Source organism: Gasterosteus aculeatus, chromosome 9 (genome assembly GCF_964276395.1).
Source record: "Gasterosteus aculeatus chromosome 9, fGasAcu3.hap1.1, whole genome shotgun sequence".
In the NCBI taxonomy this organism is placed as follows: Eukaryota; Metazoa; Chordata; class Actinopteri; order Perciformes; family Gasterosteidae; genus Gasterosteus; species Gasterosteus aculeatus.
The window spans coordinates 7,076,474-7,094,745 of NC_135696.1; the positions used below are offsets into that span (position 1 = coordinate 7,076,474).

Sequence of the window (18,272 nt, forward strand, 5' to 3'; positions counted from 1 at the left end):
GTGATCTGAGATGTAGTTAAACCTTTCAGACACTTCTGCAAAGGCTTTCTTGAAAGCTTTATTGTGCTGAAATTGTCCGTTTTCTCTTCACAAACCCTCCAACCACGTTCCTTGAGTGATCCAGACCCACTCCTGTCTGTCCACATGAAGCTTGTTAGACCAGACATCATAGTGAATCAAGTGATGTTCAGTTACTCATTCCTCTGACTTCTCACACCCAAGCCTGGATGCAACCTGTTACAGGGCACCAGGCTAAAATAAGCTGTTGGGCCACCTTTGTGCACTGTGTACTCCTCCACTAAATGCTTTGCACGCAGCAGACTATAAATGGAAGCTTCATTATGAGCCAGAGGAAGCAGCCGCTACCTCAGTGATGGAATAATACTACCTGAACCAAGGCTTTTATTGTGCAAATTTGGGATCATTTGAAGAAACACCAATATTATTTATTATTTCATTTATTTAGAATTGTGCACAATGTGAACTAAATCTATAATGAAAGTCTGAAAGACTTGGAAAAGACACATCAAAGCAGCTAGAATTAATTGTTGTCAGTGTTGTCTCGTCTGCATGCAGGTTCACAACATGTTGTTGACATAGCTGTCCAGGCCACAACTTTCCTGTTTTTGTTTACCCTCACTGCGCTTACAGTATTACGTGTTAGGAGTAGCAGGCAGCTGGTCTCAGCTGGGGAAAATGGTCTTAAAACACACTGTATACTACCTGCTTAGAACTAAATGGCAAAGATATACTGAGGGGTTTGGGTACCTGGTGTTCATCCCGCCTGGCTCACACCTTTAAGCTGCACATACACTCAAGCAGAGAGGACAAAAAAAAAAAGCCACACGTACCAATGCGCAGCCACACATCAGTAACCACCCACAATCAGACAGACATATATAGGGAAACACTTAACAAGTGTCTCACCACACACACACACACAGACAAAACCGACACACCCCGCCATTCACTGTCCTGGCCTCGTTTACTCATGACCATCACAGCTCCGCAGCACTCAACCCCATCATTGTACGGATTCCTGAGTCCCAGCAGCACCATCGTACGTGCTTTGCTGACTAACATAAAAATGGGAATGATAGTGACGGATAATGTGGAGGCTCAGAGGGAACCATTTGTATTAAGTGTTGCTTAATACACTTGCTTGGAGGGCCACTATGCATTGACACATATTTGACTGAATCTGACATTATGATGAAAACTGGGACCAAATAGAGTTTACATAACTTGCCTCAGAGCCTTTTATCTCTGCAACACTGCCATGTGAAGTTGCTCTGATTACTCAACAAACTCCCCCCCCCCCCCCTTTTCTTAAGGCTTATTTTCAGGTTTGGTCTTACATAAGATGAACAAACAAATTTGTTTGACATAGAAAAGCAAGAGTAAGTGTCTGGGCAAAGGGTCATTTTCACTGTTTACTTCATTCTCTGAAATGCAAACATACAGGCCAGGTTAACTTTGCAAACTCTAAATTGCCTGCTAAGTGTGTATGTGTGCGGCCATGTGAGGGACTAGGGACTAGTCCACAATGCTGATACCATAACGCTGCACAGCAACAGCTATAAATAACGTTCAGCTGAGTTGTATATCAATTTTACCTCACCAACTGAACCCTTAACTTTTAAAAGGTAGCAGGGAGTTATTGTCCCAGTTGTCTTTAGCCTTGAATGCTTGATTTAAGCGTAGTACATGCGCCTATAACATTGCATGCGCCTTTAAGCAAATCTGAAATCAAGGCACGTTACTGCCATCTAGTGACTGACCCTGGATCTGCACGTGATGTGAAGACAGCCACTTCCATTACTTCACAATGTAAAAGCTCCCGTCACAATGACACAATTGGATGTAATATTAAAAAAGACTAACGCGCAAAAAAAAATACACCGACGCTTGCATTTGAGGACACGTGACGGTGTTGTGCAAGTCGTCCCGCTGCTACGTCATACGGCCGCGCCGCGTCCGCCTTTCCAGAATTTCCAATGACACTTTGCACACATTTCTTGTAGTTTTTCGTTCGATACGCCGGGTTGTCAGACTCGGAGGTGACCGCCATGCACGGAGCCCTGCGCGCGGCTCTGCGGGACTGGTCCACCGCCGCCGGCTCGACGACCATTCGCCAGTGTTTAAAAAGCAGAGGTGAGCGGTGACGTTTACGTCAGCGGCGACGGCTAGAGAGCTAAAGTAGCTACACATGCTAAAACGCTAGCAGTGTGGTCGGGATGCTAGCCGCTAATGTTGGCGTTGTTTTCCGTTTGTTTCATAACTGCTGTTGTAGAAATTCTATCAACACAGAAAAACGGTAATAAGTAGCGACGCTGCTGTGTGAAACGTTACGTCCCCGTCCGTAACACTCACAAACACACGCAGGAAACTATTATTCAAGCACGAACGTTTATGACACAAGTTAAAATGTTGTTCAAGTGTCCGTGCGAAACAAATGTTTGATCCTCCAGTTCCCGACGTACTTTCAGGCCTTTTGACATTCTTGAACACGCGTCGCGTATCGCGTCGTCACGTCGTTTACGTGTGTGTTATTCCATTGTAACGCAAAGCCTGTGTGCACGCCAGTGCCCCTGCAGCGCAGCTCACGTGTTTACAGCGTCGTCCCGACCCCGCGCGACAGCGAGGAGAAGGACATGTTGGACCGCATTCTGCGCGTGGACCACGCCGGGGAGTACGGGGCCAATCGCATCTACGCCGGCCAGATGGCAGTGTTGGGACGATCTAGTATCGGGCCTCTGATCCAGGTAGGGGGGTTGTGTGTGCGTGTGCAGAGTGTGTGTGTGTGAGTGTGTGTGTGTGCAGAGTGCGACACGTTGTTTGTTGAAATGCATACGTTGTCTACAGCAGTTGATAGTAATGACTCCAAATGTCAAAGTGTTAAAAAAATTGTTCAATATGCACAAGTGTTACATGTTCGCTCTCACAGCAGTCTTACCAATGTGGCTGGTTTGGGGAGATTTCTACTGAATGATGAATTAAATGTTTAGATGTGACACTGGAATTTGATTTGGGTAAGCGGGTGAATCGGAACATTTGTACTGCATCTTGTCACTTAAAATGTCTTGCTCATTGTTTTAAATATTTCAGTCAAAATGTGCATTATTTGACATGGAAAAACAGTGTCTTTTTAGTTTGCTATATTGTGATTAAGAACTAGAAACAAAACACATTTATGCATTCACCGTATCGTTTGTTATACTGCATGTTCATGTTTGTCTTTCTTTAGGAAATGTGGGATCAAGAAAAGAAACACTTAAAGAAATTCAATGAGATTCTGGCTGAAAACCGAGTTCGTCCCACTGCCCTTTTACCCCTTTGGAATATTGCTGGATTTGTATTAGGTTGGTACCAGCCATAAACATACGGCATAGTTTATAATACAGTTATAAGATAAATGAGTTTATAAAACACATGCAAAGAAAACCCATTATGACACCCGTAACCGATTGGGAGTCCTTGAAAGGTCTCTTAGTTTTGTTTTGGGTTGTTCTCTATCTGCTGTAGAAGAATGCTAAATACCTTTTTGTCTTGTTTATGGTTATTAATGCTTTATTATTTCATCTTAAATGTGTATTGTACTGCAGGTGCGTCCAGTGCACTACTGGGCAAAGAGGGGGCCATGGCCTGCACTGTGGCGGTGGAGGAGAGTATTTCGGAGCACTACAACAGCCAGATAAGAGCTCTGATGGAGAAGGACCCTGAGAGATACACTGAGCTGTTACAAGTGAGTCAGTTGCTGTTTTGTTCTGTAACGCTGACACTTACATCAGCATTCTTGTGATACGTAAGGGATGTGAACGGAGTTTAATACCGGAAACAAACGGACATCTCAACCAAAGAAAAACAGTGAGGTCAAAAACACAGGAATAATGAAAATAATGATCAAAATGAAGGGAGATGTAACACATGATCGCTTAGGGAAAATATAAATCGACATATTTGCCCACGGAAAATGATCAACACCTCATGATCCAAATAAAAAAAACTTCAGCTAAGTCAATTCAGCTTTTTATCATATTACAAAAAAAATGTTGCGTGGCATGGTAAGTTTGTGTTTTTATTTTTAATAACAGCGTTTAAAATAAGAAAATACATAAGAAGTAAAAGTACATACATTTCTGGCTCAATTAATCGTATATTGTGATGCATTTAAATAGGTTATAAAGGAATTCCGGGACGATGAGATGGAGCATCATGATACAGGATTGGAGCACGATGCTGAAAAAGTAGGTATCATTTACTTGTCTTTCAATGCACCATGCAAATACCTTTCACAAAAAAAGCCATTAAAAGACTCCTTTTTGAATTTTTGGCCTACACTAAAAAGCATAAATATCAGTAGTCATTTATACTGTTTGGAGCTGTCTTTGCAGTATTTAATCAATGTTATCCAAAGTATTCAGTCTAAGTGTGTTTTATTTGCTTTTTGCTTTAGGTTCCTGGATACTGGCTTCTAAAAAATGCCATACAGCTTGGCTGCAAAGTGGCAATATCTGTTTCTCAGCGTGTCTAACATAATATTTTAAACATCTGTTTTTTTTGTCCAACATTTGTCTGATTTGTTTGGCTCAGTTTGTTTAAAATAATCTAAATGTCAATTTGAATCCAGCTACATTGTAAATTAAACACTTATCAAGTATTGTATAAAAACATTCATAAGAAAAGATTGTACTGCCCTGTACAGTGTATAATACACACAGTTTAAGTCAGAGGGGTTAATGCTGCTTAATGTATGTCCTCTGTCACTTTTTGTCACAATGCTTCCGTTGAGGTGCAGTTTGCCTGATCAGTAATGTTGGTGATAAAAATAAAAAACACTTTTGCACTTGTGATTCAACTAATGAAAGTAGTCTTATATTAGCAATTAGATAGTATCAAATCTTATTTTTTCTTACTTAAGGTATCTGAGTGATCTTTGCTGTAACACTTGCCGTTCACCAGAAGATGATCCCTGTATTGTGAACATATTGTTACTAGCATACCCTTCCACTAACTCCGGTTTCACATGTAATGGCGCATAAATCAAGCTGAGCAATGACTTGTCATCCTGGCCTTACTGCTAAGCGTCCTCACACAGCTATTCTGGGTACATTAGGTCACTGGACTAGAGGCTTGCCCAGGAGCCCCTAATCTATTGGACCTTTCAGCAGCTTGAGCACAGTGTTCGCCTCCCCATGTGTCGGTATTTGTTGGTCCGCGTTGCACACTCGCGTACTGAGGTCTTTCATCCATAGTTTGACCTTTTCATATACTGGGAGCATGATGATACATTGAATTATTGTGAGTGAAAAGGGGGCCTTATAGGACTCAAATAACTTATAATTTGTCTCCTGGCTCCAGTAGGCGGTAAGACCGATTCAATTGAATTAAAACCTCATACTATAATAATATGTACATAGATGGGTGGCAAATGGAAACAGATAACGACATAATGTATCAAGCTATTGAGCCATCACAAGTATATACAGCATGTAAATGCGTGTGTAGATATATATTATATTTTATATATATATATATATATATGCACTCAACAAGAGTTAGAATTCAAAAGTATGTTCAGCAACACGAGTTTGATAGCCTAATAGCTTTGTTGCGTATTGAATACCATTAATTTGTTAACTGACAATACAGTCAATTTATTTATCCTAATGTAAATACTATATTACCATAGCCATTCGTGTCTTTCCTATATAGCGTCACCTATCTGTTCATCAATGTCTTTCCTGAAAGCGCCTCACGGAGATGAGCTGTTACTCACCAGGTTCACAGGCTCTGATCTATTTTGCCTGAGGTCAGAGGAGGTATTTTTAGACTTGACCTCAAGGGTTCATGTGCCGTTTTGCTTCCATTCCTCACTGACAAGTTATTCTTTTACAGCCCAAGTACCGGTTGAAAAAACCCAGCCCCTCCATGTCTATTATGATGGTGAACATTATAAAATGATTGTTGAGGACAACACATCGTCCGTAAATATGAAATGAACATTGACATTTCGGCTGAATGAGGACCACCTGATGGTATAGTGACACACCCACCCTCCCATAACATGTAACAACCTAACCCCCTTTTATATTAATTTATCAGTTTCATATGCAATATATCAATTGGTAAGATTTTCTGATGACAAAGAGGCCCTTTGATATCTGTGTCACCGTGCATGAGTAGAATGAGGCCGGGGGCAGCTGTGCAAATCAGAGGTCCAGGATCATACGCTCCGTTTGCCGGGATGAAAGGTGCTGACAGTTCTATAGTGAGGTGTAACTGCTTGAATACAAGAAGAAAGGGACAGCTCCGTCTGTAGCACCGTTTTGGGGGACTGGTAAATACAAACAGCAGTGATGACTCCGTAAACTGTTGATAACCGCGATCCGTCAACTTAACATCAAAACTGGCTGTCATTGTTTAACTTAAGATTTTAGTTGTAATTTCACTCAATCAGAAGGTCAACATTCTATGTCTGTGCCATCAGGAGTTCATTTGAACTGTTTAGGGTCATTCTAGGGAATAAAAAATAATAAGTGTTTTTTAAAGTGTTTTAAAAAAGGGCACTAAAACTAAACTGGGACTGTCTCGCTACTCGTGCAAAAATTTGGTTGTAAATTCTGAAGAGCACAAATAATACATATCCTTATAAGTCATAAAAGCTTTCGGATACAGATGGTATTGCTTCTTGGCTCGGCTGCATGCAGACTGTCAGTCAGCAGGCCTTTCTAGAATTCATGGAAACTGAGCAAAAGCTCCATCTGTAGCATTGGGTAGGCTCTGAATTGATGATGTTTTACTTATATAACCATAAAACAATACTCTGCTACTCCCCCATCATGGTATTCTTTGTGCACAACCCAAACACACTTTTATTTTAATTTAAAAAAAACGCGGTGAAGGCTTTGCGGTCCCCGCGGTGACACAGGAAGGAGTACTGTTCCCTTCCCATGTGAGGACATGACGTACCTGTCTGCATTAAAAGGTGAGGGGATCGTTCCATTTACAAAGTTTCCTCCCGAACATAAACTGCTCTCTTAATGTTGGACCATCAGGGTTAATCAAGATTTACATTTTTGGACTCTTGCCGGATTGAAGGGAATAGTTTGCTACACCTATTTGCTTTGTTGCAGAGATGAGAACATCAACGGTGATTCAATCTCGTCAACTAACTCAACTGTTCCATGATGTCTTTATATTCATGGTTTAAAGTACTTATACTGCGGCCCCTAATCTCCTTAATAAAGGAAATAATTTTCCTTAATAATCAGTGTCCACATTCTTTATTTTTTCATTATGCTGAACAAACTGTTAAGCTTGGGTACCCTGACATGATGTGGCTAAGCATGGACACAATTATAACATGTTTTATCCGGTGAGCTCAGTCCAGTGTAAAATATTTATGTGAAAATCACGTGCATTCTTATTAGAGTATGAATTGCCTTGATCCTTTAACAAGGGCCTTCCAGTGAGGAAGTGAGGGGCCAAAAGGTCAAACTGACTCAGAAGTGCTTTTCATGTAGTTATGACTTAACTTGGTTATTTAGGTCAACTGTTCACGTACAGCAGCATGCGCTGAAAAATAGCACAACATAGTATAGTAACTATTTTTACTGTTCTTTGGTATGTATACATAAAAATACTTTTAGTGTGATGTCACTGTATGCTTAAGATGACCTTGATACGGATTGAAACTCCTGGTTTAAGTTTGTTTCTTCCTTGTGACACAGGAGTGAACATTTGGAATTGGTTCTGCTCAAATATGCATGTGTGCATGTCCACATGCCTCTGACTACTCGCCGTGATAAATCTTTTGGGTGACTAAGTGGTGTGTGGCCTGAAGGAGCTGTAAACCACATGTCCACATGTCTCCACAACACATCATGCAAGGGGCGGACTTCACCTCATCTGGAATGTTTGATTTTCAGCCTGCCACACTGTGCCATCTACCAATTGTTTTTGAGAAAGAAATGATTTAATCTGGTGCTCTTGCACAATTTTCACCACATCTTCACAACAAATAAGAAAAAAGTCCTTCTCACAAAACCAGACCTTTAATATGAGGTTACGCCTCAAATGTAAATGTATTCTGGGTGTGTTTTCTGCAATAAATCATTGCTACATATCACGGCCAATTAGATAACAAATATATTTTTGGGAAAGTGTATAGTATGTAAAAAGGATCTTAGGGGGTGACATGAGGTGTACGTGATAAACAAACTAAATATCTGATAATGTGACGTAAACATCCATTTTCAAGAGGTTACATTTTTCCGCGTTCAGGCTCTAAGGGAAAATGGCTATTGGTTGCAGATGAATTATAACGTTATCCTTATATGTTCTTATGTAATACTGCAAAATGTAGATTTGGTTGAAATGAGCTTATTTCATATACATTTATGGTTAAGATGAAGTTCATAATAGATCATTAAAACGTCCGAAGAGAACATTGGTTTCAATCCATAAAAATGCAAAAAATATATTGGCCAATATAATAAAATAAAAGGACAATGTTTTGTTTTTTTGATAGTTCACACTGACTTGAAGGGATTTTGGGGACTTGTACACCAGCTGATATAATTAAACTACAATATAACCAGTATTGGTTTAAAAAACAAACATGATCTAAAAGTTATATTAGCTGTCTTTTTTCTTTTGTGACTCTGATCCTTGATATGATCTGATCCAGAACTTTTATGATCCATTGCGCCACTACTAGCACACCAAACTAAGATTCAAATTGTAAACAGCTTTATCAACCTCAAAGAGCTGCTAGTCCTGCTTGTCCTGTTGCCACTCTGCTGTTGTATTAAGTAGTGCACGAATTTATATTCCTGGCAAATCACAGCGTCAAAGCTATAATGGCAAGCTGATTTCTGATTTCCATAATCAGAATCCCCAATCGTTTAAAAATCTCTTTTTTTAGGGTGGGGATTCTGAGGTATATGTAATGAACTCACAATACTACTTGGACAAGAAGACACATCAAGGTGACATTTGTCTGAATCTTCTTTCATCAGCTGTTCTCACCCTGTGCGGTGCAATAGTGGAATTGTTGATCAGGTGTAAAGACCTATGCGCAGACCTCTTGTCGAAGCCTAGCATGGCATGACCTCTGCGCTGGTATCCATCAGTGCACTGACAGGCCTGGTGGTTCAGCAGGCATGAATCCAAGGCCACGTTGCTGCTCCACTGTGTCACAACTTCCAAGGACAAGCTGATCGTTCGAGCACAGCATGCACCCGCCCGTCGCCCCTCAGAACCAGGGGCCAACTTGGGCAGGATTGAACATTTTAATGGAAGAAGTTTGAGAAAAAAAACGGGATCCGGTTGCATAACTTGATATTTATTTGTTTTTTAATTTGTTTTCAGTTCCCTAATCTCATAATTTGTCCTAGACACAGCTTTGACTCTTTGGGATTGTGGTGTAATATATTTGACGCAGGTGAAGGTGCTTCTGGCACGCTGATAAGCTGGACAGAACGCATAGTTTGGTTGTGAGCGGTTGAGCAGAGTGAGCTGCAGCTTCTCGTAGCACACAAAGCGTACTTGCTCGTCGGCCATCCGATGCTATGCCTGTTATCTCAGCATCCCAACCCTCCTAAATCCAACACCTTGTATTCGTGCCATCTATCACACTGATGCATTGGCAGTCTGCAGAAGGTTACCACGCAGGGCCTCTTAACACATGGTTTTAGGCATAGCTCTGCCCGCCCCACCTGCTAGCCGCCTGCAGTGGCCGAGCACGTTACACCGATCCCGCTAAGATCTGCCTGTCATCCTCTCCTTTGAATGGAGAGTGTTACTCCAACCAGGTGCCATTTCTCTTGCCTGAGGCTCGTTTCCATGTGGCTTGTAAAAATGCCACTCTTTTCTCTTATTAATCATGTGCCTCTGCTGGTGACAGCGTAGATTCAGAGGGATGCTGTTGTTGATTGTCAAATTACACGCAACATGTCAGAGAGGAGGCGGACTGTGGTGTAGTTTACGACCGTGTGGAAGATTTTATTGTTTTAATGTTGCAACAAGAACTTGTTGGTTGAACAACTGTTGTTCATACGGTTGGATTTTGCACTCGTTAAGTGTGAGTTGCAACCTTTCTGTGCGGCAGTGAGAATCCGGGACATGGCGGCGTTCTCTGGTTCGCTCGTTCTTTGAAGCTATCGCCCGACAAATATTCCAGCTCGCGGCCGGGCCCTCGGCTCCACAGGTTGGTGATGACACGCATGCTCAGCAGATAAAGTGCCTGGACCACCCTGGCTTTAGGTGTCCTGACCTTGGAGGTTGGCAGTGAAAAATAACAACACAAGGGTAGAAAGGAGGCCTCTGGTGCCGCACAAGGGGTCAAGCTGTTGACCCTATAAGGCTGAAGATCAACACTTCTCTTGACCCCCTTACAGGTTATATAAAATGCTTGTTTTTAAAGGCATTGCAACAAATGCAATAGAGTTTAGAAGTGACAAGAAAAGTTGGATGAGTCTCTGGAGGAGCAGCACACAGATTCACTTAGATCCATTGATCTGGTGCCTGCTGGGAAAAGCGGATCAATCTGTCCAATCCCATATCAAAGAAAAACCAAATAGCAGCAATGTCATCTCTCGGTTCGTGACATTCTAGCGAAATGGTGATAGATTTACAGCAACTTCTTTCGGTTTTCAGCTATTTGAGGTATCTGTTAAACAGATTGTTGCATTGATTTCTGGGAAGACAGATGGTGGTGTGCATGCTTCAAGACGACTGAAGGAATGAAGAATTGTTGAGCTCGATAGATCAAATTCAGTATAGGTATGTGTAAGGGTAGGGTTTTATTGCGCGTAGGTGCATACGATCTCGAAATAAATATTTTTAAGCAGCTTTGTTTTCTTTCTGGCCATAGTTGAAAATAGATAAAATAGCTTGAAATGCTCGAAAATGCGGCAAAAATGAAAATGTTTCTGCCAAAGCAATAAGACGAACCATGATAAATCTGTCTGCATTGCCCTTGAATGGTCTTTAAATGGTTAGCTCATTATTGCAGACGACATACTCATACACAATTGTTGTTCTCTCGCCAGAAGAAAAGGAAAATCTTTAAGACACCAACAGCAAAGACAGATATTTATGCTTTGCATTTTACTTTACTCTGTGGACCAATTCATAATGTTTTACTTAGATGAGATCTGAAGATTCATTTTTTCTTTAACTCTGTGCTTAACTCGTTCTCCTGGTAGCAGCATCTGGCCTCCTAAGCAATCATTATTTAACGTGATTGACACTTCAGGATGGTGTGCATTTCATTGTTGAGAATTTTAGAGCCCTTGGCCCCATGAACCTTCAACGATCAGGAGGTACGTCACCCTTCAGCCATCCTAGTGGCACGAGGCTGGATTACCAGCAAGCGTGCAACTGCCTACAGGGCCAAAAACTAAGTGTGATACATGCAATTTATAAATTATAATCCATTTGTACAATGAACTGTGATACTCCCTGGATTAAAGAATGAGAAACTACATCACCTCTTGAAGACATTTTGCCACAGCCAACTAGTGTCCACCATCTGAGTCTCCTGAGTGTCCGCTCAATTGGTGGCTATGTGGGAACCCTTACTGTGCTCTTCATTCCCATGTCGGAAAGTGTTTGAAGTGTGTACTCCAATGACCTCTGGGTCACATACCCCCAAAGAGGGCTTTGTAGTTATGCTGACCATGTAAATGTTTAAATCAAAACACTGGTAATCAGAGATGGACGATGGAAAGGGGAGCTCGTTCTTGAGCAATGGTCAGATGGGAGAGAGATAAGTGGTGGGCGTGTCGAAAGACCTGAAATGTGTCGGGAGACTTGTGTGTTATCGTTTCTCCTCAGCACCTCCCCTCGCGGTGTGTCGTCAGCAGTTCATGCCAGGGTCTGGCTTAAGTTGCAAGTGAAATGGGAGGAAATCTGATCCATATGATGGGACTATAAAGCTTACAGCTGATTCTCAGACTCGATCAAACCTGGTCTAGGCTTCATCTCTCCTCATGACTGGCATCCTCATCTCACATGTGGTCACTGCGCTCTGAACTTCTCACTTTGTCCTCACCAGCACCGGTTGTCTGCCTGACCGCTGGGCTCTTCCAAGCTGATTCTTCTTAGAGAAGTAAGTAAATTCTCTGTTTGAAAAGTGTTGGAAATAATGTAGATAATTTATGGATAATTGGATTAGAGGAAAAAAAACGTTTTAATGTGCATGTATGAAGCCAGTTTGTGGATGTGTAGTTATGCCTTGTGTGCGTATGTTCTTCTTTTTTTACTTCAGATATGAAGTTACTAGGCAAGGTAGCTTTCTTGCTTTTGCTCTGTGGAATCTGGTGTCAGAACAATCGTAACGCTAAAACTAGTGGGAAGTCCAGCAGGAAATCTGGTGGGAACCAAGGAGGTGATGTTGACCAGTCTCCCTCCGTGGTTGATCTGACTTCTGGAGCAGTGGGAAGCACCGGAAGCTCTGGGAGCTTTGGAAGCACTAGAGGTACTGGAAGCTCTGGGAGCTCTGGAAGCTCTGGGAGCTCTGGAAGCAGTGGAAGCACTAGAAGTACTGGAAGCTCTGGGAGCACTGGAAGCACTAGACGTACTGGAAGCACTGGGAGCTCTGGAAGCACTAGAGGTACTGGAAGCACTAGAGGTACTGGAATCACTGGGAGCTCTGGAAGCACTAGAGGTACTGGAAGCACTGGGAGCTCTGGAAGCACTAGAGGTACTGGAGGCTCTGGTAACACCAGAAGTACTGGAAGCTCTGGAAGAACTGGAGCTACTGGAGGCTCTGGGAGCTCTGGGAGCACTAGAGGTACTGGAAGCTCTGGAAGAACTGGAGCTACTGGAAGCTCTGGAAGCTCTGGAAGCTCTAGAGCTACTGGAAGCTCTGGACGCGCAAGAGCCACTGGAAGCTCTGAAAGCTCTGGAAGCACTAGAGCTACTGGAAGCTCTGGGAGCTCTAGAAGCACAGAAGACACATCTGAAGCAGGGCAGGAAGCTGCTGCAGGAGCTCGAGTAGCTGGACAACAGACAGATGATATGAGACTGCACTTCCTCAAAAATAACCAAGTTACATGTAATGATGGAACAACGGCTGGGTGAGACGTTCTGGATTATTGCTTTTTTTCCTGTCAAAACAAAATTAGGCGGTTCTTGCCATTTACTGTGTGTTTGCAGTTAATACAGTGATGCATTGAACATCAGCGTTTCCGTACATGGTTGCTTTATCTCATTCCTGTTTATTTGTTGTTCTGCAGGTTTTACCTAAAGGAGTTCAGAGGAAGCCGTCGATGGCTGTTATTTCTGGAAGGTGAGTTTTTAAAAAGCCAACTGGTTAAATTGGTCCCCAAGGGTCAGCTTGTTTTGGCGTGACGCCCCCATTGGAATTTGGATGGGGATGTCATCTTGTGAACTCATCTTACGTTATTCTCCTTTTTTGGTTACTGCCTGTCACTTTGATAGACTTTGAAAGTGGGAAATGTATGTGGATATTTCTTCAGCTTGACTTTGACGTTTGTACTCTGAGAGGACATGAGAGGTGTGCATCACAATTTTACTATAATGCGTTATATTTTTTAGCGGTTTTCTGTTATTAATTGTGCAGTGTAATTCATTTGTTTATGTTAATGTGTTGCAGGTCATATTATCTCTCTCTTTGTATGTCAAACCCCTTTGCACAAGTTGAACGTTAATCTACAAACAAGGTGGTGGCAGTTTTCAAATTAAAGGAATTTTTTGCCCAACCACGAGCAACAATAAAGTCTTGTTAGCAGGCAAGACTACAGGTGCATTCGTATCCGTCTTCATTCCGCAGAAGCCTCTGTGATGGGCTAACTAGGGTCTTCCTTCTGTGCCTGACGTGAATGTCTAATGTTAGTCTCTATTATTTTTAGGGGGCTGGTGCTGCCACAGCAAAGATACCTGTGATTCCAGGTACCAAAATATACCCAGACTAATGAGCTCATCGGGGTGGCCACAAACTAAAATAGGTAGGTCAGTTGGCAGTTGGCATTGTTTTAAAATGCACGTCACACTCTTGAAAATGCATGTCATCCAGTTGCCTGTTTTACGTAACCTTTTGTGAGACATATGGATATCTGTGTGATCTCTGATTGCTGTATTTACAGGAACTGGCATTTTGTCTTCTCAAGCACAGGAAAACCCACACTGGCACAATGCAAACATTGTGTAAGTACTTGCAAATACTCACTGCGTGTGGTATTCTGGCTACTAGAAGTCACGTGCAGACATTTATCTTTTGTCAATGACTGTTATAAAGAGAAATACCATTTTTAAGACATGATCTAATGGCACTTTTGTTTGTGCTTATTGTTGCTGTTTTTTATTTGAAACTATATTAATGGTTTTTTGGCCTCTTGGCATTGGGAAGGTGCAGGCTATTAGTTTTTAGTAAGACTTTTTTAAATAATGGGAAACTTCCCGCTGTTTCTGGAAGAGGTTGGTGATTATGGTGAGCAGAAGCCAAAACAGCGAGATTAACATGTTTAAACGCTCGACAGAATTTAGGGGAACTGAGGGAAATCTCAGTGGGTTTGATATTGCGGGTGTCCTAGTTAGCCTAGTTGGTTACTTGATCCATTTTATTAATATAAAATACCACCTTTTAAAGACATTTAAAACACAATGACCAATTAGTAGGACCAATAACTAATTTAGGTTATCTGGTTTGCTAATTTCTGATAAATGGCAGAAGAGATGACCGTCATGTAGGAGAGTTGTTTCAAAGCTTTCTTCTAACAAATACGACTGTGTCCTTATCTGCAGATTCATCCCGTATTGCTCCAGTGATGTGTGGAGTGGTACAGGTGTATCCCTGACCCCTCCTCCAAGGCCCCGGCAGGGCAGGGAAAAGGAGAGGGATCAAAATACAAATGCAAGTAGGTTTCTTCAAATCTTTACCGTTTTTTCCCCCTGTGTTGTATCCTGCTCCCAGTCATTTGATGTGTATATTTGTTGTCAGCTGAGTACACCTTTATGGGATCCCTGATTATCCGTGAGGTCATCAAAGACCTCATTCCCAAAGGAATCAAGCAGGCCAAGGTTGTGATGCTGTCTGGCACGAGGTGAGTTTGGTACACGCTTGCACTCTGATGCTCACCACCTTCTCCATGTCCAACATTAAACAAGGGAAGCTCTATTTTGGGTGTATCCTCTTGTCAACAATAAAGACATAATGTCTATTAACGGGCCTTGCCCTGTAATGGTGCACATTTCTCCACGGTTAGCAGCGTGGTTGTTTTGACTCCACCAAGACCGAAAACCAGATCCACAGTGCGAATGGGAATAGCTGGCATGCGCTGTCGTCATGATACCCCGAACAAAAATTCACTCTCCAAGCCAAACTATTTATTTCGTCTCTCTTGCAGTGCCGGGGGAACAGGTGTTTTGCTGAACATTGAGAGGGTGGCCAGTCAGCTGGAGCAGCTCGGTGCAGAGGCTCAGGTCCGAGGACTCGTGGATTCCGGCTGGTTTCTGGAGAGTAAACAGCAGAGATCACCCAACTGCCCCGAGACTATTTCCTGCTCACCTGAAGATGCTATCAAGATAGGACTCAGGTAAAGCCATGCATTCTTCAGTCAGCTTATATTTACAGTATGTACAGTATGTAAAGAAACACATGCATGGGCTGGATACAGAAATGATCTGTCCTCTGGCGTAATAAAAATAACAGTGCGGTTGTATTTGATTGTATTGTCGAAGTGACTGAGCGATGGATTTGTGTGTATTGAAGGTGTATGTTGTTTCCTCAGGTTGTGGAACGGGGTTGTGCCTGAAAGATGCAGGAAGCTCTATAAGAGAGGAGAGGAGTGGCAGTGCTTCTTTGGCCACAAACTGTACTCTACCTTGACCTGTGAGTGCTGTCTGGAGCCTCTTAAGTTGATCATCTGTAGTGCAGTGCCCCCTCGAAAACATGCCTGTTCAGAGCAGGTTGAAATCTTGGCCTGCGGTGTTGCTGCTTGCAGACCAATACGCATGCCGTCACATATTTGCTTCACACATCCCAGTCACAGCTGTAAACTGGAATAAACACCAAACACTATTACAATTATTTGTCAGGGCATCCTTTTTCTTTTCAGCTGCTTATTTAATCTGGAAACATTGATGATGTGTTGTTTGCATCTGTTTGTTTTAGATCAGTTGCCTTGAGATTCAACCAAAACACACATTTGCTGGTATTAAAACTGAAACAATGAGACGACTGCTCTGCCTCTAGGTTTATCACTAGGAGAATCCCATTGCTCATTGCACACACGTCGTCTGAGCCATTGTTGATATAAATGTATATATAGATTAGATTTAAACTCAACATTTTGGTTTCCCCGTAGCCCCCCTGTTTGTTGTGCAGTGGCTGTTTGATGAGGAGCAGCTGAGAGTGGAGAACATCTACATGGGAGGACAGAGTCTGTCTGAGGAGCAGTGGCAGTACATTCAGAACCTGGGCAGAGAGCTCAAGATCTCACTGAGAGACGTCACGTAAGATCCCAAGGACCTTTTCTGATATTAATAAATCCAAGAGGAACACCGGCGTGTTCAAAGGGATTCTTGTTTGTGTTTTTCAGAGGAGTGTTTGCTCCGTCCTGCCTCTCCCACACAGTGATTACCAGAAGGTAAGATTGGACATATGACTCCATTGGTAGTAATGCAATTTCATGCCTTCAAATCTTACAATTGGTCCATGACATCACCGAAGACACTTTCCTTGTCCTTACGATCCTTTCTCAATTACTTTTTTTTCTTTCTCTACCTTTGCCTCGGTTTATTTCCAATCCCTAACTTCCCTTTTCTTGTTGTCTACCAGCAACTGGTTGAGTTTCCAGGTTAAAGGTACCTCTTTGCCACGGGCCCTGCACTGCTGGGACAGGAGTCTGGAGGCGACACGCAACAACAAAACCCCTGCCAAAGGCTGTCCTTTCCACCTGGTGGACACCTGCCAGTGGCCCCAGTGCAACCCCAGCTGCCCAGCCTTGGTGGACCAGGCCACCCAGCAGGAGCTCACTTTAATCCAGATGCTAGTCGCCATGGGCCTTGACCTCCAGAAGCTGGTCCTGGATCCCCAGGAAGATGCAGTTTCCCTGCCAAGAATTATCACCAATGGTGGCTAAATGTTAGTGGATAGAAGCTTGAGCCATGCGAAGGCTCATAGAATAAATAAAGTGTTGAAATGTTAATGTAACCATAGAAATATTGCAGAAATCTGGTTACTTGGTCTTGTGCTGCTCAGCATTCCATTATGCTTCATGTGTCTGTTAAATTGGTGACTTGACCGGTGGGGATGTCAGTGAGTTTCAGTGGTTTGGCGGTCCCTCTACTGGACACTGCAGGAAAGAGCTTTGACCGTTGTACTGGTTGAACAGCTTTGAGTTTCAGCAGATGGCCAGACATACTGTAGGCTCCCTCCTTCGGCACAATTTAGTCCTGATCACTATATAGGAAATCGAACTGCTGCATAGCAACAGTGTTAAACATTTTAGATGAGCAGAAGCTTCTTTCAAATGTTGCCACATTTGATTGCTTTGAGAGGACTCGGAAAACATTTGCACGTAATATACAGTACAGTCAAGGTTTGGACACATTTTATTATTCATTTCAATGAGAAAGTGTATCCAGACCTTTGACCGGGACTGTACATGTTGTAGGCTAACATTTTGATAAGCTTCAAAGAAAAATGTATATACCTTTAAGGATTTTATACCAAACAATAGCAGTTATTCATGATGTGCCAACTTTTGAGTATTCTGATTTGACAGTGACCTTTTCTTTTCATTTCACACACACAGTTTCAAAGACACAGATTGTCATATCTGAGTTTTAGTCTTTAGCTCCTAATGAGGAATGTGCATGATGTTCTTCTGTTTATGCAGGCAGGAGTTCAACTATTTACCATGTGATGTGTTGCATTCAATTTATACATTTTATTAAAAACAAAAAAGCAGTGGTGACATGCATGGACAAAATACAGGCTATGTATTGCAATCGTTAATATATATTTGTAATTCGGCTTCCTTTCCAATGTTGTGCATGTTTTGAAAGGAAGTTTCACATGTTACTGTAAATGTATGTTTTTTTTAATCTAGGTATTGTAAAAAAACATGACAGCGTGACAATAGTTGTACATGCTGTTAACAAGCATAAGACTGATTTGTTGCTCAGGTTGAAAAAGAATATAAAGATTTGAATTGACTCTGACAACATGGAATTTTCTGGTTTCTGGTTCATCGAACTCTGTTGTTACACAATCATAATCTATATGTAAAAAGGTG

The 18,272-nt window shown here is 42.1% G+C and overlaps 2 protein-coding genes across 2 annotated transcripts; both read left to right on the forward strand.

The window, feature by feature from the left end:
- Window positions 1–1,751: 1,751 nt before the first annotated feature.
- Window positions 1,752–4,862, forward strand: coq7 (coenzyme Q7 homolog, ubiquinone (yeast)). The gene is made up of 6 exons (XM_040185913.2): window positions 1,752–2,154; window positions 2,587–2,765; window positions 3,248–3,362; window positions 3,606–3,745; window positions 4,179–4,247; window positions 4,457–4,862. The coding sequence occupies exons 1-6, from the start codon at window positions 2,070–2,072 to the stop codon at window positions 4,532–4,534; spliced, it is 666 nt and encodes a 221-aa protein (XP_040041847.1). The 5' UTR covers window positions 1,752–2,069; the 3' UTR covers window positions 4,535–4,862.
- Window positions 4,863–11,963: 7,101 nt separating this feature from the next.
- On the forward strand, window positions 11,964–18,203 carry notum2 (notum pectinacetylesterase 2). Its single transcript, XM_040185804.2, has 12 exons — window positions 11,964–12,118; window positions 12,278–13,088; window positions 13,248–13,300; window positions 13,884–13,979; window positions 14,118–14,178; window positions 14,776–14,888; window positions 14,972–15,074; window positions 15,378–15,566; window positions 15,762–15,862; window positions 16,338–16,485; window positions 16,572–16,619; window positions 16,811–18,203. The coding sequence occupies exons 2-12, from the start codon at window positions 12,280–12,282 to the stop codon at window positions 17,112–17,114; spliced, it is 2,025 nt and encodes a 674-aa protein (XP_040041738.2). The 5' UTR covers window positions 11,964–12,118; window positions 12,278–12,279; the 3' UTR covers window positions 17,115–18,203.
- The last annotated feature ends 69 nt before the right edge of the window (window positions 18,204–18,272 follow it).

What these genes read in the sequence shown, in the direction of transcription:
- coq7 (XM_040185913.2), top strand. Translation starts at nt 2,070, where the DNA reads ATGCACGGAGCCCTGCGCGCGGCTCTGCGGGACTGGTCCACCGCCGCC. An exon ending in GTATCGGGCCTCTGATCCAG is followed by an intron (nt 2,766 to 3,247) that starts GTAGGGGGGTTG and finishes GTCTTTCTTTAG; the next exon opens with GAAATGTGGGATCAAGAAAA. An exon ending in GATACACTGAGCTGTTACAA is followed by an intron (nt 3,746 to 4,178) that starts GTGAGTCAGTTG and finishes GCATTTAAATAG; the next exon opens with GTTATAAAGGAATTCCGGGA.
- notum2 (XM_040185804.2), top strand. Translation starts at nt 12,280, where the DNA reads ATGAAGTTACTAGGCAAGGTAGCTTTCTTGCTTTTGCTCTGTGGAATC. An exon ending in GTGGCCACAAACTAAAATAG is followed by an intron (nt 13,980 to 14,117) that starts GTAGGTCAGTTG and finishes CTGTATTTACAG; the next exon opens with GAACTGGCATTTTGTCTTCT. An exon ending in ACTGTACTCTACCTTGACCT is followed by an intron (nt 15,863 to 16,337) that starts GTGAGTGCTGTC and finishes GTTTCCCCGTAG; the next exon opens with CCCCCCTGTTTGTTGTGCAG.